General features: G+C 38.3%; 1 protein-coding gene across 1 annotated transcript in view; it reads left to right on the forward strand.

Annotated features, from left to right (window-relative positions):
• Positions 1-16,765, forward strand: part of RAB8B (RAB8B, member RAS oncogene family) — a 71,208-nt gene that overhangs the window by 49,866 nt on the left and 4,577 nt on the right. The window contains exons 2-7 of the mRNA XM_012758668.2: positions 576-636; positions 5,364-5,424; positions 11,279-11,356; positions 12,341-12,430; positions 13,581-13,646; positions 16,138-16,188. Coding sequence (XP_012614122.1) covers positions 576-636; positions 5,364-5,424; positions 11,279-11,356; positions 12,341-12,430; positions 13,581-13,646; positions 16,138-16,188 — 407 coding nt within the window. The remainder of the gene's footprint in view (positions 1-575; positions 637-5,363; positions 5,425-11,278; positions 11,357-12,340; positions 12,431-13,580; positions 13,647-16,137; positions 16,189-16,765) is intronic.

A 16,765-nucleotide genomic window follows, 5' to 3' on the forward strand; every position in this document is an offset into this window, starting at 1 on the left:
GTGGGGAACATTTATTAAAATGTATGTAAAATACTTGCTAACCGTATAAAGTAGACGTGCCAGCTTTCCCTCCCTCCCCTGCCATCAAATAGGCAGGGTTTGGGGGTTGGGTTTTTTTTCTTTTTCCTCAGTCAGTTGCAAATTCTGAAGAAACAAATGGAGGGAGATGGAGGAGAAGATATTTTAAAGAGGTCCCAGGGAAAGATGGGGGGTGAGGGTGGGAAGCATTGTTTATATGTATTAATATTTCAGAAAGTAGAAAATGTGGCATGTTCTCAATCTATCTAAATTATGTAACTTTGCAGGATGTGATCCATTTGTGTCAGAATAATGAGGCATATAATACGTGCATTTAACATGTGTGGGAATTCTTTGCTGAGTAATTAGCATTCCTTTCTTCAGCTTGTATTCAGAGGAAACATACCATTCACACCCTCTCTGTGTTCACATTTTCCAGTGCGTTGGAGAGCTTTTTTTCAATAGAAATCTTTGTCCTCTTCCTAATAAGACTTGGATTATATTTGAAGAAATTACATTTGAAGAAACTTAGCATATCTTTCTTGTTTTTCTGGCAGGAATTGATTTTAAAATCAGAACAATAGAACTAGACGGAAAGAAAATTAAGCTTCAGATATGGTAAGTAAAAAAAAAAAAAAAAAACCACACACATACACACAGATTTTCTACTTTAATTAGGAGTTGAAAGTAGGAATTAAAATGTGAATTGTGATAAGTTAGAGGCATCCTATGATAGCTAAAATGTCTTTTCTTTGTCAGAGCCAAGGGGAAATGGGTTAAGTATTGAGCATCCTTCAAAGGTATCTCCACCAAGAGTGGGAAGGTGAGGGATGGTACTAACTCTTGGAGCCATAAGAGAGATGACAATTCATTCTTCCAAAACCCTAATTTTGTGGGAGAGGAAACTAAATTCTAAAGAGTGCAAATTACTTCTTCATTGTGGTTGTTTCAGCTTTGAAATCAGGGAAGGCAAAAAGTGGTCAGGCAGTAGGATCCCAGAGCAGGAAGTACAAATGTAGATTCTGGCCATGATGCCTCTAAATTGAGGGCTTTGGCCAGTTACTTCCCTTTTTAAGGTGTACTTTTCCTCATTTGTAAATTGGTTGGATTGATAACATGAGAGTTTCCCTCCAGCTCTGATATTTTATCATTTATTTGCATATTTCTTCTTATTGAATGGAAAAATGAAAACTATTGGACTGGGAAATAAGGGAGAAAAAAGTCATGTCTTAGTTTGGGCTGCTCTGTAAGATATTTTTTAAAAACACCTTTTTTCTCTTACACAGTCAGCACAACACTTCTGATGACAGATGTGGGGGTCTCCCCGCACCCCATCCCCGCACACCAAACAATTCTCCTGTACACACCAACTGGGTGTCCTGTGATTTAACTCAATTCTGACACTGCCTACCTAGAGATAGCATCAGATCCCACAGGTTGAGGGCTGGGTCCCACAAGACTATCTCTACTTCAGATGCCAGTCTCAAGCACAGGTTGAGTATTCCATATCCGAAATGCTGGGGAACAGAAGTGTTTGGAGTTTTGGACTTTTCCATTTTTTGAAATATTTGCATATACACGATGAGATATCTTGGGAATGGGACCCAGGTCTAAACATGAAGTCCATTTATGTTTTGTATACACCTGATACAAATAGCCTGAAGGTAATTTTATAAAATATTTTTAATACTTTTCATAAACTGTGTGTCGTGTGCCTGCATTTTGACTGTAACCTATCACAGTCAGGTGTGGAATTTTCCACTTGTGTGTCATGTTGGTGCTCAAAAAGTTGCAGATTTTGGATTTCAGATTTTTGGATTGGGTATATTCAACCTGTAGTAGATTGTAACCTATACTTCTGACCAACTGGCTATAAACCAGGATTCCCACGACCCCTTTCTTGGGTTCCATTAATTTGCTAGAGCATCTCATAGAACTCTGGGAAGCACATATGTTACCTATTTATTATAAAGGATATTACAAAGGATACAGATGAACAGTCAGATGGAAGAGATGCACAAGGCAAGCCATGTGAGAAGGGATGCAAAACTTCCATGCTGTCTTCCACGTGGGAGGGGGCGCCCCACACTCTAAGCACCTCCATGCTATCTGGAAGCTTTCCGAACCTAGTCCTTTTGGGTTTTGTTTTGTTTTGCTTTGCTTTGCTTTGTTTTGTTTTTTCAAGACAGGGTCTCGCTCTGTCATCCTGGCTAGAGTGCAGTGATGTCATCATAGCTCACTGCAGCCTCAAACTCCTGGGCTCAAATTATCCTCCTGCTTCAGCCTGAAGTAGCTGGGACTACATAAAGATGGGGTCTTGCTCTTGCTCAGGCTGGTCTGGAACTCTTGGCCTCAAGCAGTCTTGCCTTGGCCTCCCAGAGTGCTAGGATTACAGTCTTGAGCCACTTCACCTAACCCCTTTGGGGTTTTTATTAGAAGCTTTATTATGTTGGCATGATAGATTATATTGTTAGCCATTGGTAATCAATTCAACCTTCAGCCCTTCTCCCTTACCCAGAGGTTAGATGGTCAGACTGAAGTTCCAACCCTCTAATCACTTGGTTGGTTCTCCTGGCAACCAGTCTCCCATCCTGATACTAATCAGGAGCCTCAGCCACCAGATATCTTATTAGCATACAAAAAGAAACTTATCACTTTGGAGATTCCAAGGATTTTAGGAGCTGTGTGCCAAGAACCAGAGGCAGAGACCAAATATGGATTTCTTATTATAGTACACTATCACAGGTACTATAATAAAAATACCATAGACTGGGTGTCTTAAACAATAAACATTTATTTCTCACAGTTCTGGAGGGTAGCAAGTCAACATCAAGATGCCAGCAGATCCAGTGTCTAGTGACAGCTTCCTTCCTGGCTTGTAGACAGCTGTCTCACGTGTGTCCTCATGTGACCTGGAGAGCGATCATCTCTCTCTGCTGTCTCTTATAGGGGCACTAATCCCACTCATGAGGGCCCTTGTGACCTAATTAGCTCCCAAAAGCTCCTTGTCCAAATACCATCACATTGAGGATTAGGCTTCAATATAGGAATTTTGAAGAAACGCAAACTATCAGTCTGCAGCATGTCTCCCAGCTTTCATTTTGAAATATGCAAGGCAAAGATCTCCTTATGATCACCCAACTCTGGCTGGTAAATTCCTAAAGAGTTTGTCAAACTATGATGGATATATATGGTTCTTCCACAATTGCTAGGTTTAATAGTTTTTACTTGAACTCAGCAGCTCTTCTTAGATTTTTTTAACCTCTTAGGTGCAGCTTAATTTCTTTCAGTACAATGGCTCGCTTGGAGCCATATAGATCTGGAACCTTGAGGAAAGTTTTTGGTGATGTTTGCTGATCTAATATGTAAAGATGACAGCGGTAAACAAAGCTTAGAATTTCAAGCAGCATAAACTAAGAAGGAGGCAGTGCTAAGTAGTAAAGTAATATAATATCAGCTTTTTCATTAGGTTCTTTATCTTCTTTGAATCTCAGGATTGGGATAGGATGAGAATATTACATTGAAATCCCCCAGCCCTTCCTAGGAGAAAACTAGGACTTGGAGTGCTTAAGTCCATCTGAGGGTGTATGTCTGCGTTAGTGATAAAGGGGGGACAGCTACCCAAATCTCCTGGAACATGGTGGTCAGCTTTAAACGGTTCTCAGTATACTTCATTGGAGAACATTGTGAAGTTACCACAGGCTGCCCTTTTCATCTGTTGGCATTTAAGCAGAAGCCAAATATTTTAAAGATTATTTTAAAATGTTTTATTAATAAGAGGGAAGCAAAGAGAATTTTTGACTCTGTGCTAACAGTCCTGATCATAGCAATAAGGAGTGTTTCTAGGATCCTGTGGGTGATCATATCTCCTTAGAACTTAATATAGAGTAGCCAAAACATCATGGCCCTGCCTCTTTGTCACTACTCTTAGCAGCAAAGTTGTCTCCATTCAGTCCTCACATCCACCTTTAGCATGGTAGGATTCCTCCTCCATCCCCACTGCAAAGCTGGCTCTAGACTAGCAGTGTGTTTGAGCCAAGAAAATATGGTTAGTCTGCTCGAAGGTGCTTGGTTTCCATGTTCCCCATGATCCGTTTGCTGTGCACCAAACAAGTGCCCCGTGTGTCTAATCCTGATCAGTGAGAGAATGACAGAGTAAGGTGGCTTTGTGTGAGGCCTGGCCATGCACTGGCCAGCCGAGACCTAGGATGCTTGTCTCCTTCAAGAGTATGAGCTGTTTAGTGGCAGTGCTGGGACACAGTGCCTCTGAGCCTGCTTCCTTGTCTGCAGAACAAGGATGATGGTAACACCCCCGGCCCCAACACACACACACACACACACACTGAGCTGTGGTGGGCATCATGTGAGTGCAGTGTAGAAGTGTTTTGTAAGGTATACATAAATGATAAGGTATTTATTGTTTTTAATTTACTGTATTTCTCTTGGGCCTTCATCTTTTTTTAGGGTTTAGTATATACTAGGTTTCTAATATTTTTCCATAAATGCCTCTTTCTCTCCTGCAATTAAATTGTACAATTTCGTTTGTCTTAGTAGCGCAGAGAGTGAATTAATTCTGGCTGTGCGTGGCAAAGTTAAGAATATTGATTTTCCCAAATATCAAGGGAAATTCAACTTCACGCTTTACAGGATTGTTTCTATAAATGTAATTAGAAACTTTTATATTTTTTAGAATGTATTTTAATGTTATGCCATCAGCTAAAAAGCAATATATGAAAGTTTATGTAATTTTGAGGTGTTGTTCATATTTACAAGTCTTTGGAAACATTGTCAAGAATTATGTGTTGAACTCCAGGTTCCCATGAAATCATGGGCTCCATAACTGAAAAGTTCTTGAGATCCGTTTTATTGTGCTCTGCTGAGCAGAATGTACACAGTAGTAAGTCCAGCTCAACTGCTTGCTTTGTACAGAAATCAGACGTTCAGTCAAGAAAGCAAAATGCCTTAATCACTAAGCACTCATAAAAAGGATTGTAACTACCTCTGGGAGCCCAAGAATTTAGAACTATTTTCTATGCCCTCCCACATGTGGTTGACTAATACAGCACGCCAGTTCCTAGCAGGGCTCGTGTATTTTCCCCTGGCTGCTTTTATCATTAGGATCCAAGTTTTTCACCCAAGTCATTGTGAGCTCCTGACAGGCTCCCGTGGCCACCACCGCCTCCAGCTCTCGCATGTGCAGGGGGCTCCCTTTGTGTCTCCTTCTGCTTTCCCTGCAACCCCTGCGCTGTGAGCAGACCAGAATTATATCTCCTCCAGCTGAGGGTCTCTCCTCGGTGATGCTGGTGATGACTGTTAAAACCACTCTCCTTTGTTTCAAATTTTAGGGACACAGCGGGTCAAGAAAGATTCCGAACAATCACGACAGCATACTATAGAGGAGCCATGGTGAGTGTGTTTGAGGGTTTTGAAACTCTTCAAGTGGAAGTAAAACATGCATATTTATTTGCCAAGATTATAGCATTCAAGCTGGAGTCTAGTACAATGGGGAAAAATACATTTTTTGATGAGAAAACAAAACATTTACAGGGTTTTTTGGTTATGTTTTGTGTTTAATAACTGTATATTTTGCCATTGGTCTTCATAATAATAATCAGGCAGTTAGCTTTTAAATGTTCTAGAACTCCTCTGTACATTTAGGCGATTGTATATTCTTAGGATTTTTCCTTTATTAATACCTTATGGCAGTCTTAACAAACCACAAGCCCTGGGACTGAATAGTCGTTTCTTGCACTGCCATCATTCAGCCCTGCCATCAGCATCCCTTATCTCCCACCACGCCCGCGACATCCACTGCTTATGCTCATCTCTCTGGAGTCTCCTTGACCAGTATCCTGCCAGCTGGCTAGAAAGTAGCCGAATGGTCTGTGACACTTTGAGGCTTAGAACCTAGTGAATCTTGACTATCAAGTCCTTGTTTACTACCTCCTGGCCTTATCCTGCTTATCATAACTTCATTACTTGGTTATTTTCCATCCTAAAAGGCTTCATCTATTCAATGCATTTATATTGCTTGTTGGCTCTGGGCAGGTCCTGTGTGGTGCTGGGAGTACAGTGGTGAGTAAGGCAGCTTGGAAGCAGAGATGTGCTGAATCATGCCTGAAACACCAGGACCACACCAAGGCTGTATCTCTGACCTTTAGGCCTGAGCCAAGCACAGGTTGGAGCTTTGAATTATGATGAAACCCAGTATTCTCAGAGAGTCTTTGAAGGTTGAATAATTGAGATTATGAACCTAACCTGGTATAGTGTAGGGTACCATCTGCCATCATACCCAACTCATTGCTTAAAAGACTTGTACTCCTGGGAGTGGTGCTAGGGTGACAGAGCTGAAGGGGTGACAGCTGTCCTTTGCCTTCAGGAAGATACAACTCATCCCCACAAAAATATTAGGGATTCCTTTTTAAATGTATGCCACTAACTATTTTATTTGTATAGGTTCACCACACTCCACCCTATAATACTTTTAAGATTGTGAAAGATCATCATTTTAATAAAGACAGTTGCCACTGTTCTCTATTTGCCTAGATTGGAATCAAAGGAAAGAGACTTATTGTATGTGCCAGGAAGACATTTCTTTGTTTGTTCCCCTAGGAAGGATTTTAGGGATCAAACGAACATTATAATAGGGATGATTTGGAATCGTTTACAGGTAATTCTGAGTAGAGGCATCTTAGACACACAAGCCTTTCTAATGACCAGTTTTTTAATATTCTGGGAGTGATGTGTTTGCACCATTTGCATGTTCATTTTCACTAGAGGGTGCACAGGAACACTTAGAATGGAGGATTAAATGTTTCAGTTTCACTTAGATGTCTAGCTCCAGTTCATGGTATGAAGAAAGAGGGCATTAGAATGTGTTATTTAATTTAGATTTGAGGATTATCTGTTTTTTCATTTATCTACTACTAGTGTTTTCTCACATTAGTTCAGATAATTAGAAATTGTTGCCATTCTAGATAGTGTTGTCTTTTCCATTTTGAAGCTAGGGATTTTTGTCTCTGCCATTCTGCTATATATATTGCCAGTGTCTGACACATAGTAGATGCTCAGTAAGTACTTGCTGAAGGGGTAAATCAGTGGAAAATTTCAGACCTAGAAACAGTCTAAGATAAATCTTCAGGAAATCTTGCTCTGCTTGAGTCCTGGATCTCTCAGGTCATCTATTCCAGTGGGATGTGGGGCCACCCTGTTCTCATTGGGGTGTACCATTTTCGGGCAAGTGGGTGTTATGGCAGATTTAGGTTGGTCTGCACCATGTCGACAAACACTGTACTGGAGTCTCCACCAGGGCAGAATTCTTTGGTCTATTTCAGACACTGTAGCAACAGTCACAGACATAGCAGTAATCCTAATGAACAATCAGGCTTTGGAGAAAAAAGGACCATATCGTTACATTATCAACATTTCTCCTAGACCAACACCATCTTCTGAATTCTTAGGAAGCTATTTTTATTGTGGACTCATACTAGATACAAAAATGTTTTCTAAAATTCTCTTTTGTAATTATTACTGTCATTTTAATTGATACATAATAATTGTACATATTTATGAGGTACAGTGTCATATTTTGATATGTGTATACAGTATGTAATGATCAAATCAAAGTATTAGCATATACATTACCTCAAACATTGATCATTTCTTTGTGTTAAGAACATTCAAAATTCTTTCTTCTAGTTATTTGAAAATATACAATAAATTGTTGTTAACTGCAGTCATCCTAGAGCACTATAGAACACTAGAACTTACTCCTTCTATCTGGCTGTACTTTTGTACCCGTTAACCAGCCTCTGACTAGCCCCATCTCATCCCTCCACTTTCCAGCCTCTACTAGTAACCACCATTCTACTCTCTACTTCTGTGAGATCCACTTTTTTAGCTTCTACATGGGTGTGAACATGTGGTATTTATCTTTCTGTGCCAGGCTTATTCCGCTTAACATAATGTCCTCCAAGCTCATCCACATCGCCATACATGACAGAATTTTGTTCTTTTTTATTGCTAAATAGCAGATATATAAAGTTTTAACTGATATACTTGAATTTGTATTTCCAACTGATTCATAATATCAGTTAGCTTACAAACGTAAGCAATAGTCAAATGATTTCTGCTGTTGAAATCAAAAAAAGATATAAATTAATAATAGTTATCATTTATTGAATCTAAGTTATAGCCCGTGTTCTAGGTTAAGTAGTTTAAAAATAATATCTCAGTAGATCCTCAAAATGATCCAGCATGAAGAGGTATTGTCCTCAGTTTACAAATGAAGAAATGGAAATTAAGAGGAATAAAATAATGTCCCCAGGGTCTTTCCGTTAATACATGTTGGAGCCCAAGCTAGACCTGTACTCTTAGTATCACACTGTGTTCACACTTTCTATGCTAACCAAGTGAAGTGAAATTTCATGATGACATGCATGTAAATGATCAAGGTTGTTCATACAACCCAAAGGATGGTGGCGCTATGACAGTTACTTGGTCAGTTTTAATTATATAGGCAGCCAAACACTGTGAATCAAGAATGATTCAGAATTCCTTTGATTTTTTTATTGTGGTAAAATATACATAACCTATAATTTGCCAATTTACCATTTTTAGGTTGTATAGTTTTCCATTTTGATTTTTTAAGAATAAAATTATTCATAATGAGACAATTATAAAATCTTCTTTAGAATATGCACTCAAAGTAAAGCATTTGCATTTGAGCCAGGGAGGAGGGAGGATAGAGGAGAATGTTGTTTGTTATTTAAACAATAATATTTTTTTTCTGGTTGCAAAAAGGATACAGATAGTATAAACATTTTTGAAATCCCAGGAAATCACCCAAAAATCCCACCACTCTGAGAGATACCTTCTGTTAATATTTTATTTCCTGAATTCTTTTGTCTGTATATATGTGTGTTTTATGTGTTTTATATTTATTTACATTTATATTTTACATTTACTTACAAAGTTGGAAGCCACACCTTGAAGGCCTTTGCCTGCCATACTAAGGAATTTTTAATTTAATTTTGAGTGCAATGGAGAGATACTAAAGGATTTTGAGCAATAAAGTGATAGCATTGGTGCCTTTATGGAAAGTGGATTAGAAGAGATTAAGACAATATTTGATAGTACAACAAAGTGACTATAATCAATAATAAGTTAGGGTATACTTTAAAGTAACTAAAAGAGTGGAATTAGAATGTTCTTAACACACAGAAATGATAAATGCCCAAGGTTATGGATAACTTATCTCCCCAAAAAAGACGTTATACTTATTTGAAAAAATAAATAAATAAAAGGTAAATCATTTCACAGCACTCATCTGCTCAAAAAATAAATAAGTTAAGAATGAAAGCAGGGAAACCAATTAAAGGTTATGACAGTAATCCAGGTAAAGAATACTTGATGAAAATCTGGATGAGACCATGTGGTGATGGGGGGAGGGCCAGATTGTGGAAATACTGAGGTCTTTGGGTCTACAGGACTTAGTGAGTGATTGTCTGTGGAGAGGAAGATAACTCCCATGCGTTTGCTTGGGCTGTCTGGCTGGGTTGTAGTGCCATTCACCAAAATGATAACACAAGGAAGAATAGAAGATTGAGAGGAGACAAGACAATCTCATGTTTTCCTTAGTGGAGTCTGCAGTGACTACAGGGGATACCTAGCAGCCGATGTCCAGACAGTGGTCTCCAAGGCACATCTGGCCACTGCCTACCTATTTGGCCTCATCTTGTGTCCTTCTCCCATTAGATCTTTTTTTTTATTTTTTATTTTATTTTATTTTTTTTTTTTTTGAGACAGAGTCTCACTTTGTTGCCCTGGCTAGAGTGAGTGCCATGGCGTCAGCCTAGCTCACAGCAACCTCAAACTCCTGGGCTCGAGCGGTCCTTCTGCCTCAGCCTCCCGAGTAGCTGGGACTACAGGCATGTGCCACCATGCCCGGCTAATTTTTTTATATATATATATCAGTTGGCCAATTAATTTCTTTCAATTTATAGTAGAGACGGGGTCTTGCTCTTGCTCAGGCTGGTTTTGAACTCCTGACCTTGAGCAATCCACCCGCCTCGGCCTCCCAAGAGCTAGGATTACAGGCGTGAGCCACCGCGCCCGGCTTCTCCCATTAGATCTTTGCACCCTTGTCATGCTGACTTTCTTTCACTCAGTCCAGTGGGCTGTGGACCTTCAATGTCAGCAAGATATTTATAATGTTTCTGCTATTTGCCAGGCACCGTGGGCTTCCCCTCTTCACTCCAGCCCCCACCCCTTTGACTAGTTTGTCTACTCAGTCCTCAGACCTTGGCTTTAATGTCATTTTCTCAGGGAAGCCTTCCCTGACCCCTTCAGCCTCTCAACCAGATTAGATTACATTTCTAGGATATGTGCTCAGAACTCCCTGTGCTTCTTCATAGCAATGGTCAAAATTGTAATTAATTGTATGGTTATTAGTTCATCGTCTGTTTTCTCTGCTAGCCATCCACAAGAGAAAGGGGCTTTGTCTAGCTTGTTCACTGCTGGTAGCACTAGTATAGTATCAAGCGCACAGTAGGTACCTACTAAATATTTGTTGAATGGATGGACAGGTGAGTTAGTACAGAAGTGTGGTCTAAGGATATAGATTCTGGAATAGTTAACATACAGGTATTAGTTGAAACATTTGTAAGGTAAATCTTTGAGAAATCCCAGACATAGAGTCTTTAAAAATATGACAACAATGCCTTTCATTAAACCAGTATGGCAAATGCATTATATTTTAAGTGTCTGTGATTTACTTAAAGAGTGATATTTTGATCAGCCTATACAAAAAATAATTTTAAAGCGGTGTGGTCTCAATCTTAGTAGAGGAGCAAGAGCAAGAGAGTTTCTACTTGGAATAAACAAGTGTACAATGGAAGTGATTAACTCTTACTCTCAATGTTATCTCTGTTTTAACTTAAACACTCTTTCAGCTCCAGTTGGTGCCGATTGCTATCATGTTAGGTCAGGTAGAAAGGGTGTATCACCTTTACAACAATCACTAATTCATTAAAGGTTAACAGTGAAAATGTCAACCAAGGTTTTATTTATTTACATGGTGAGACAATGGAAGAATTTATCTGTTGATTTTTGTTTCTCTGTACTCTTCAAATTTATTATGAACCCCTTTTTAAAGACAAAAGAGGACAACAATAGGTTTCTAGAGGGTACACTGACATTACATACTACAACTTTAAATATATACAGTACTAAATAAAGATCTTTTTTTCCCCTCTTACAGGGAATTATGCTGGTCTATGACATCACAAATGAAAAATCCTTTGACAATATTAAAAACTGGATAAGAAACATTGAAGAGGTATGCACAGAAAGCAAAAGCTGATACTGGGGCAGAGTCCTGCTGGGTGCCTGTGAAGGGCTCCTCTGTCCCTCCCAGGGGCAGCTGGGCTGTGAGAACAGGCATGGGCAGGCTGCGCCCTCGCTCTGAGGAGCTCTGAGGAGCTCCTTACAGGCCTGGGTCTCAGTCGCTGCCGGCCTGACTACTGTGGGGGGCGGGGGTGGGAGGGAGAAAGAGCAATTTCACAGAATTTTAAACTCAGGGGGGCAGATCTGGGAAATAATCTCTTCCAAGTCCCCATTTTACACATGAGGGAACTAAGGCCAGGAAGAAGTGACTTGCCTATGCTCATAAACAGTCTTTAAAAAAGAGAGCCAGGATGAAAACATGTGATTCCCAGGTTCTAGCTATTCCACCATGCTGTTTAACTAGCAAAAATATATTTTTACTCCGGCAGCTTTTTGCCCTTCTGACATTTTCTCTATGTTAGATATTTGAAATTTGTTTTAATTCCAGGATAATTGGTATTAAATTTTTTTTTATGCCTTTAACATTTCAGACAAAAATTTGGAATAATTTTGTACACATTTATATTAGCCCACGTGAATTTATTTTTTAAATAGTTCAGAATCCAGAATACTTTCTCCATTGGGTCACTCAATACCAAGTTTTTTTTTTCCTTCTTTGACCCAAACAAATATTTGGAAGTTTTGTCGTTAGATAGCTGTAAGTTTTATTTCTGTTTGTTCATGTGCAGAAAATGACGTGAGAATGACCGTGGGCCCTCTGGGGAAAAGGTTTGCACAGGCTCTGCAAAGGCTCTTACGCTGTGACTTCGCCCCTCCTCCCGTCTGTAACTTTCTCTGGATCTGGCCCTGTGTGGAATGAAAGATTATTTGCCTAATTATTAAATTCGTGGTTGTGTTTCTGACAGGTTAGGATTTGTCTATTGAATAACCGCTATTCCTCAGGCTGTTTTGATAGCATATTCTTTTCTCCCTGCAGCACGCCTCTTCAGATGTTGAAAGAATGATCCTGGGTAACAAATGTGATATGAATGACAAAAGACAAGTGTCAAAAGAAAGAGGGGAGAAGGTAAATTTGAATTGAATGGATAAAGGTTGGAATTTGCTCACATTTATTTTCTTAGTATTTAATTATCAATCTAAGTTTTAAACATATCTCTGCTTAAATCCTTTAAAATTGGATGTAAACAACAAAGAGAGGTAATCCATACTTGAATGGTGGGAATTAGTATTCCAGATCCAACTCCATATACTGTGTGGTCATGACTCATTCCTAAAGAATTTGCTAATGTTTTCTGGGAGATACAAATTGGTCCTTTCTAGGATTCCTGCAGCTTAGACTTCAGGCTGTTTCTTTCAGATTTGTGTGAAAATGCTCAGTTTTAAAGTTATAGTAATTCATTTTCTGTGCAAAGGTTATAGGGTAGGTGAAGTTTCAACAGTAATCATTTTCTAACTCATTTTTTCCTGTAAGAATATTTTACTACGTATTAGATTTAGGTCATTATGGATAAGCTATGGGTATCATTTAGAGATATTTCTCTCTTTTGTGTCCAGTAATGCAAAAGATTTATGTCGGGTACCTTATTACTTCTGTGGCATTTTCGAAATTGACTTCACTTTTTAAGTCTTGGAATTTTGCTTTAGCCTTTTTTTAAAATGATACATGCAGAATGTGTTTTGTTTTTCAGTCTGACTGCAAACTTAATTTTAGTGTTGTAAATGAACTAGGAACTCTTCTGGGGGTAGATGGAAATATGGAAGAGTTCACAATTTGTCTCAGTAGAAATCAAAGCAAGGAGTACTTCAGTATTTAAGCTTTTGTTCTATTATAGACCAATTTATTAAAAGCAATTAAAAGTAGTAGAGTAACTGTTGGAGAATTATACTTTTGGAGCAGATAAAAGGGATGAATTAATCCCAAGTTAATTGTAGGTGTGGGAATTTATCTCATAGCTTTTTTTTGTAAGTATATTAGAGAACTTAAAGTATAACAAAAAAAGAGAAGTACTTAAATTGTGTTATAAATGGAAGTTGTGCCATTTTTCTTATAAGTAAGTTGAATTAGTAAACTCCAAATACAATAGAAGAAAGCAAAGAAATTTGAGAACCACAGGAGTTCTAAAATAAATACTACCTTTGAAAAATCTAAAAAATATAAATGCTTTATATGTTCAAGCAACTTTCACTGAATTTAAATGTTTCTGTTTGCCTTTCAGCTAGCAATTGACTATGGAATTAAATTCTTGGAGACAAGTGCAAAATCTAGTACAAATGTAGAAGAGGTAAGAAGGAAACATTGGTGACTTGTTATATAGTGACACCAGTGCATGGGTGCCTGTGTGCAGGCACCTCTCAGAGCCTTGGTATATTCTGATCTACTGAATGCTTTTTGTTGACTCACCTCCACTGTGTGCACTTTGTGCTTCTGACTTTTTTGTGGACTCTAATTGTTGAATTTCTAGCATCCAGCCCCCACATGGGTTATATTAGATTGCTCAATTAAGATTCACTGAACAGGAGATGAGAAGTTCAGTTTAAGTTCAGTTTTGCCTTTTGTTTGGAAAGCTAGAAATGCTGACTAGCAGACCAGGCAGTGTTCTCTGCTCATCTGTAATCGTTCAAGTCATCCTATCGTAGCCTATAGCAGAAGAGTTAAATGACTTTTATGCCTGTATTCTCTCAAGAGAGAATTGAACTGCTATTGAACAAATTCCCTAAGTATACACATCTGAAGTAGATTACACACAATACATTGTACTACAGTGGCATTTAATGGAAATAAGGTGTGTTGGCCGGGCACGGTGGCTCACAACTGTAATCCTAGCACTTTGGGAGGCCGAGGCAGGTGGATCGTTAGAGCTCAGAAGTTCAAGACCAACCTGAGCAAGAGCAGGACCCCATCTCTACCAAAAATAGAAAGAAGTTAATTGGACAGCTAAAAATATACAGAAAAAATTAGCCAGGCATGGTAGCGCATGCCTTGTAGTCCCAGCTACTCGGGAGGCTGAGGCAGTAGGATTGCCTGAGCCCAGGAGTTTGAGGTTGCTGTGAGCTAGGCTGATGCCATGGCACTCTAGCCCAGGCAACAAAGTGAGACTCTGTCTCAAAAAAAAGAAAAAGAAAGAAATAAGAAGGTGTTTTTATCAGAGAATAGCTTCAATACATTTTCATTAAGTAAGCTGTTAGTGAAAAGCAAATCATCTAAAATCTTCTAAGAATAGATTTTCTTCACAAGAGCAGAATTGTTGATGATATTTTCTTTTTAAAACAACATATTTTAAACTGACCATAAAAACAATACATGTAATATTCACTTGATAATACTGGTGGTCTCATAAACATTTAGTTTCTTAGGCTACTCACTGTTCATCATAACATAATGGCTAAAAATTGAGATTTAAATGACTTTATTAGCCAGTGGACACTGATCAGAACTTTTTGTTTTAAATAACTAATAGTCATTCTTTCAGGTTGGCTAATGGGTGTCAGGAAACAGGAAGTCTCTACTGATTTATTTACACAAACTTAAGCAGAAAAACACTTCTCTCTGCTTGCCACAAAAGGATTTCACTCCATCAGAGAGAGGGGAGCCCCTTAAGTCAGCTTGAATGGTGGAGGCAGGAGAAAAGCTTGCTCACTGAAGTGGCCCCCATAGGATTGCTTCCAGAGAAGGAACCCGGACTCAGTGGAGCAGGCCAATTCTCCATTAGTACCTGCACCCTGATCATAGCTGTGGCTGAGAGAGAGCATTGAGTTAGGGAAGTATAAAGCTGGGAGTTGCTGAGCTGCTTACTCTAGCCAGGCATTGTACAAATGTTAGCAATTTTTCCAGAGCTTTAATGAGTGTGGTTAGCCTCATGAAAACTGAGATGGGCTTATTTAGAAACTTAGACTCATAGGTGGCCAGTGTGACAGTGAGACGCTGACAATGAGTAATAATAGTAGTTATCATATTGTTTGTATTTGATTGGGTTGGAAATAGTCCCTTTCCTAAACAGTTTTTGGGGATCAAGAGTAGTTGGCAACAAAGAGGCTGACATAACAGTGTGTTTAACAGGGAGGCAACTGAAGAAGCTTTAACGATTCTTGGCTTTGTAGAAACAAAATTAAATAGGTTTAAAAAATATTTGATTTGAGTCAAAAGACACTATGGATAAAGCATCACTGAGATTAATCAGATTTATCCTGCTTCCATTGGACTGATTTCCATGGAGGGGAATTGCCTGAGCTGCAGGAACTGTTGGGATATTGGAGTGTGAAGACATGGAAGATTACACATACTCAAGTGTAAGAGTGACAGCAATTTGAAAGAGGAGATCAGAAATAAAAAGTAGATATTTTTGTGAAGACAAATTTTAGAGCTACAGGATAACACATAATCATTCATTCACTCATTAAACAGACATTCAGCATTTCCTAGACTAGACACTGTGCCCTGCTCTGGGGATGTGGGTGGCTCAGACAGAGCCTCTGCCCTGTTCTTGGTGTACTGAGGAGGCTGCTCATAATTCAACATGTGTCACGTTAAGAACTTGTGTCAGATATTACATGAAGGAAGTATTTGATGAATGGATGACAGTTTGATAACTTTGGAAAACGTTTATGATATAATTGAAAAAGCGTGGAACATTCATGTGCACGTTATGATTACAATTGTTATTTTCTCAATTTAAATCTTTAGAGTATTATATTTATGATGAAATAATGAAAATTCTATCTATTTTAAAATATATTGTGACTATATAATAATGAAAATTTTTGTTTTACCTGTAGGCATTTTTTACACTTGCACGAGATATAATGACAAAACTCAACAGAAAAATGGTTTGTATCACTTATAATTTTTATTTCCATTATGCTCTTTTTTTATTTTGTATTTGATGAAAATGATAGGCTTGATTAAAATATATTCACATTAAAATCATTTTTTTCCTGACTCAGATATTCATTTGGTTGAATGCTGATTCTTATTTCTGTTTGTTTAGGATTCTTATTTCTGAACTAGAGCTGTTTCAGTTCTTTCATCTGTCTCTTTAAGTGGTCTTTAATTGAATGTTGATTAGAATAATGAAAATAATAATGGCACAAATTAGATTTTTGCCATAAAATTATCTAGTTCAGTTTCCATGTGACAGATATTTATATCTATATAATTATGATACTGAAGCTGCTAAAGTTTGCTTGAATTTGAAACTATCTCAAGGGATGAATCATTAGGACAACCTTGGAAGTTTGTTTTAACCTGAGTCCTGTATATAACTGAATACCTTATATTACCAACTCTTCTTGCCTCTAACAGGATTATCTACACCAGTATCTTGACATTGTTTCCATCATTACCTTTGAAACTTTACACTTCATTGGTTATAATTTCTTTGAACTAGAAATAGGAGCTTCCTTT

Source organism: Microcebus murinus, chromosome 6 (assembly GCF_040939455.1).
Source record: "Microcebus murinus isolate Inina chromosome 6, M.murinus_Inina_mat1.0, whole genome shotgun sequence".
In the NCBI taxonomy this organism is placed as follows: Eukaryota; Metazoa; Chordata; class Mammalia; order Primates; family Cheirogaleidae; genus Microcebus; species Microcebus murinus.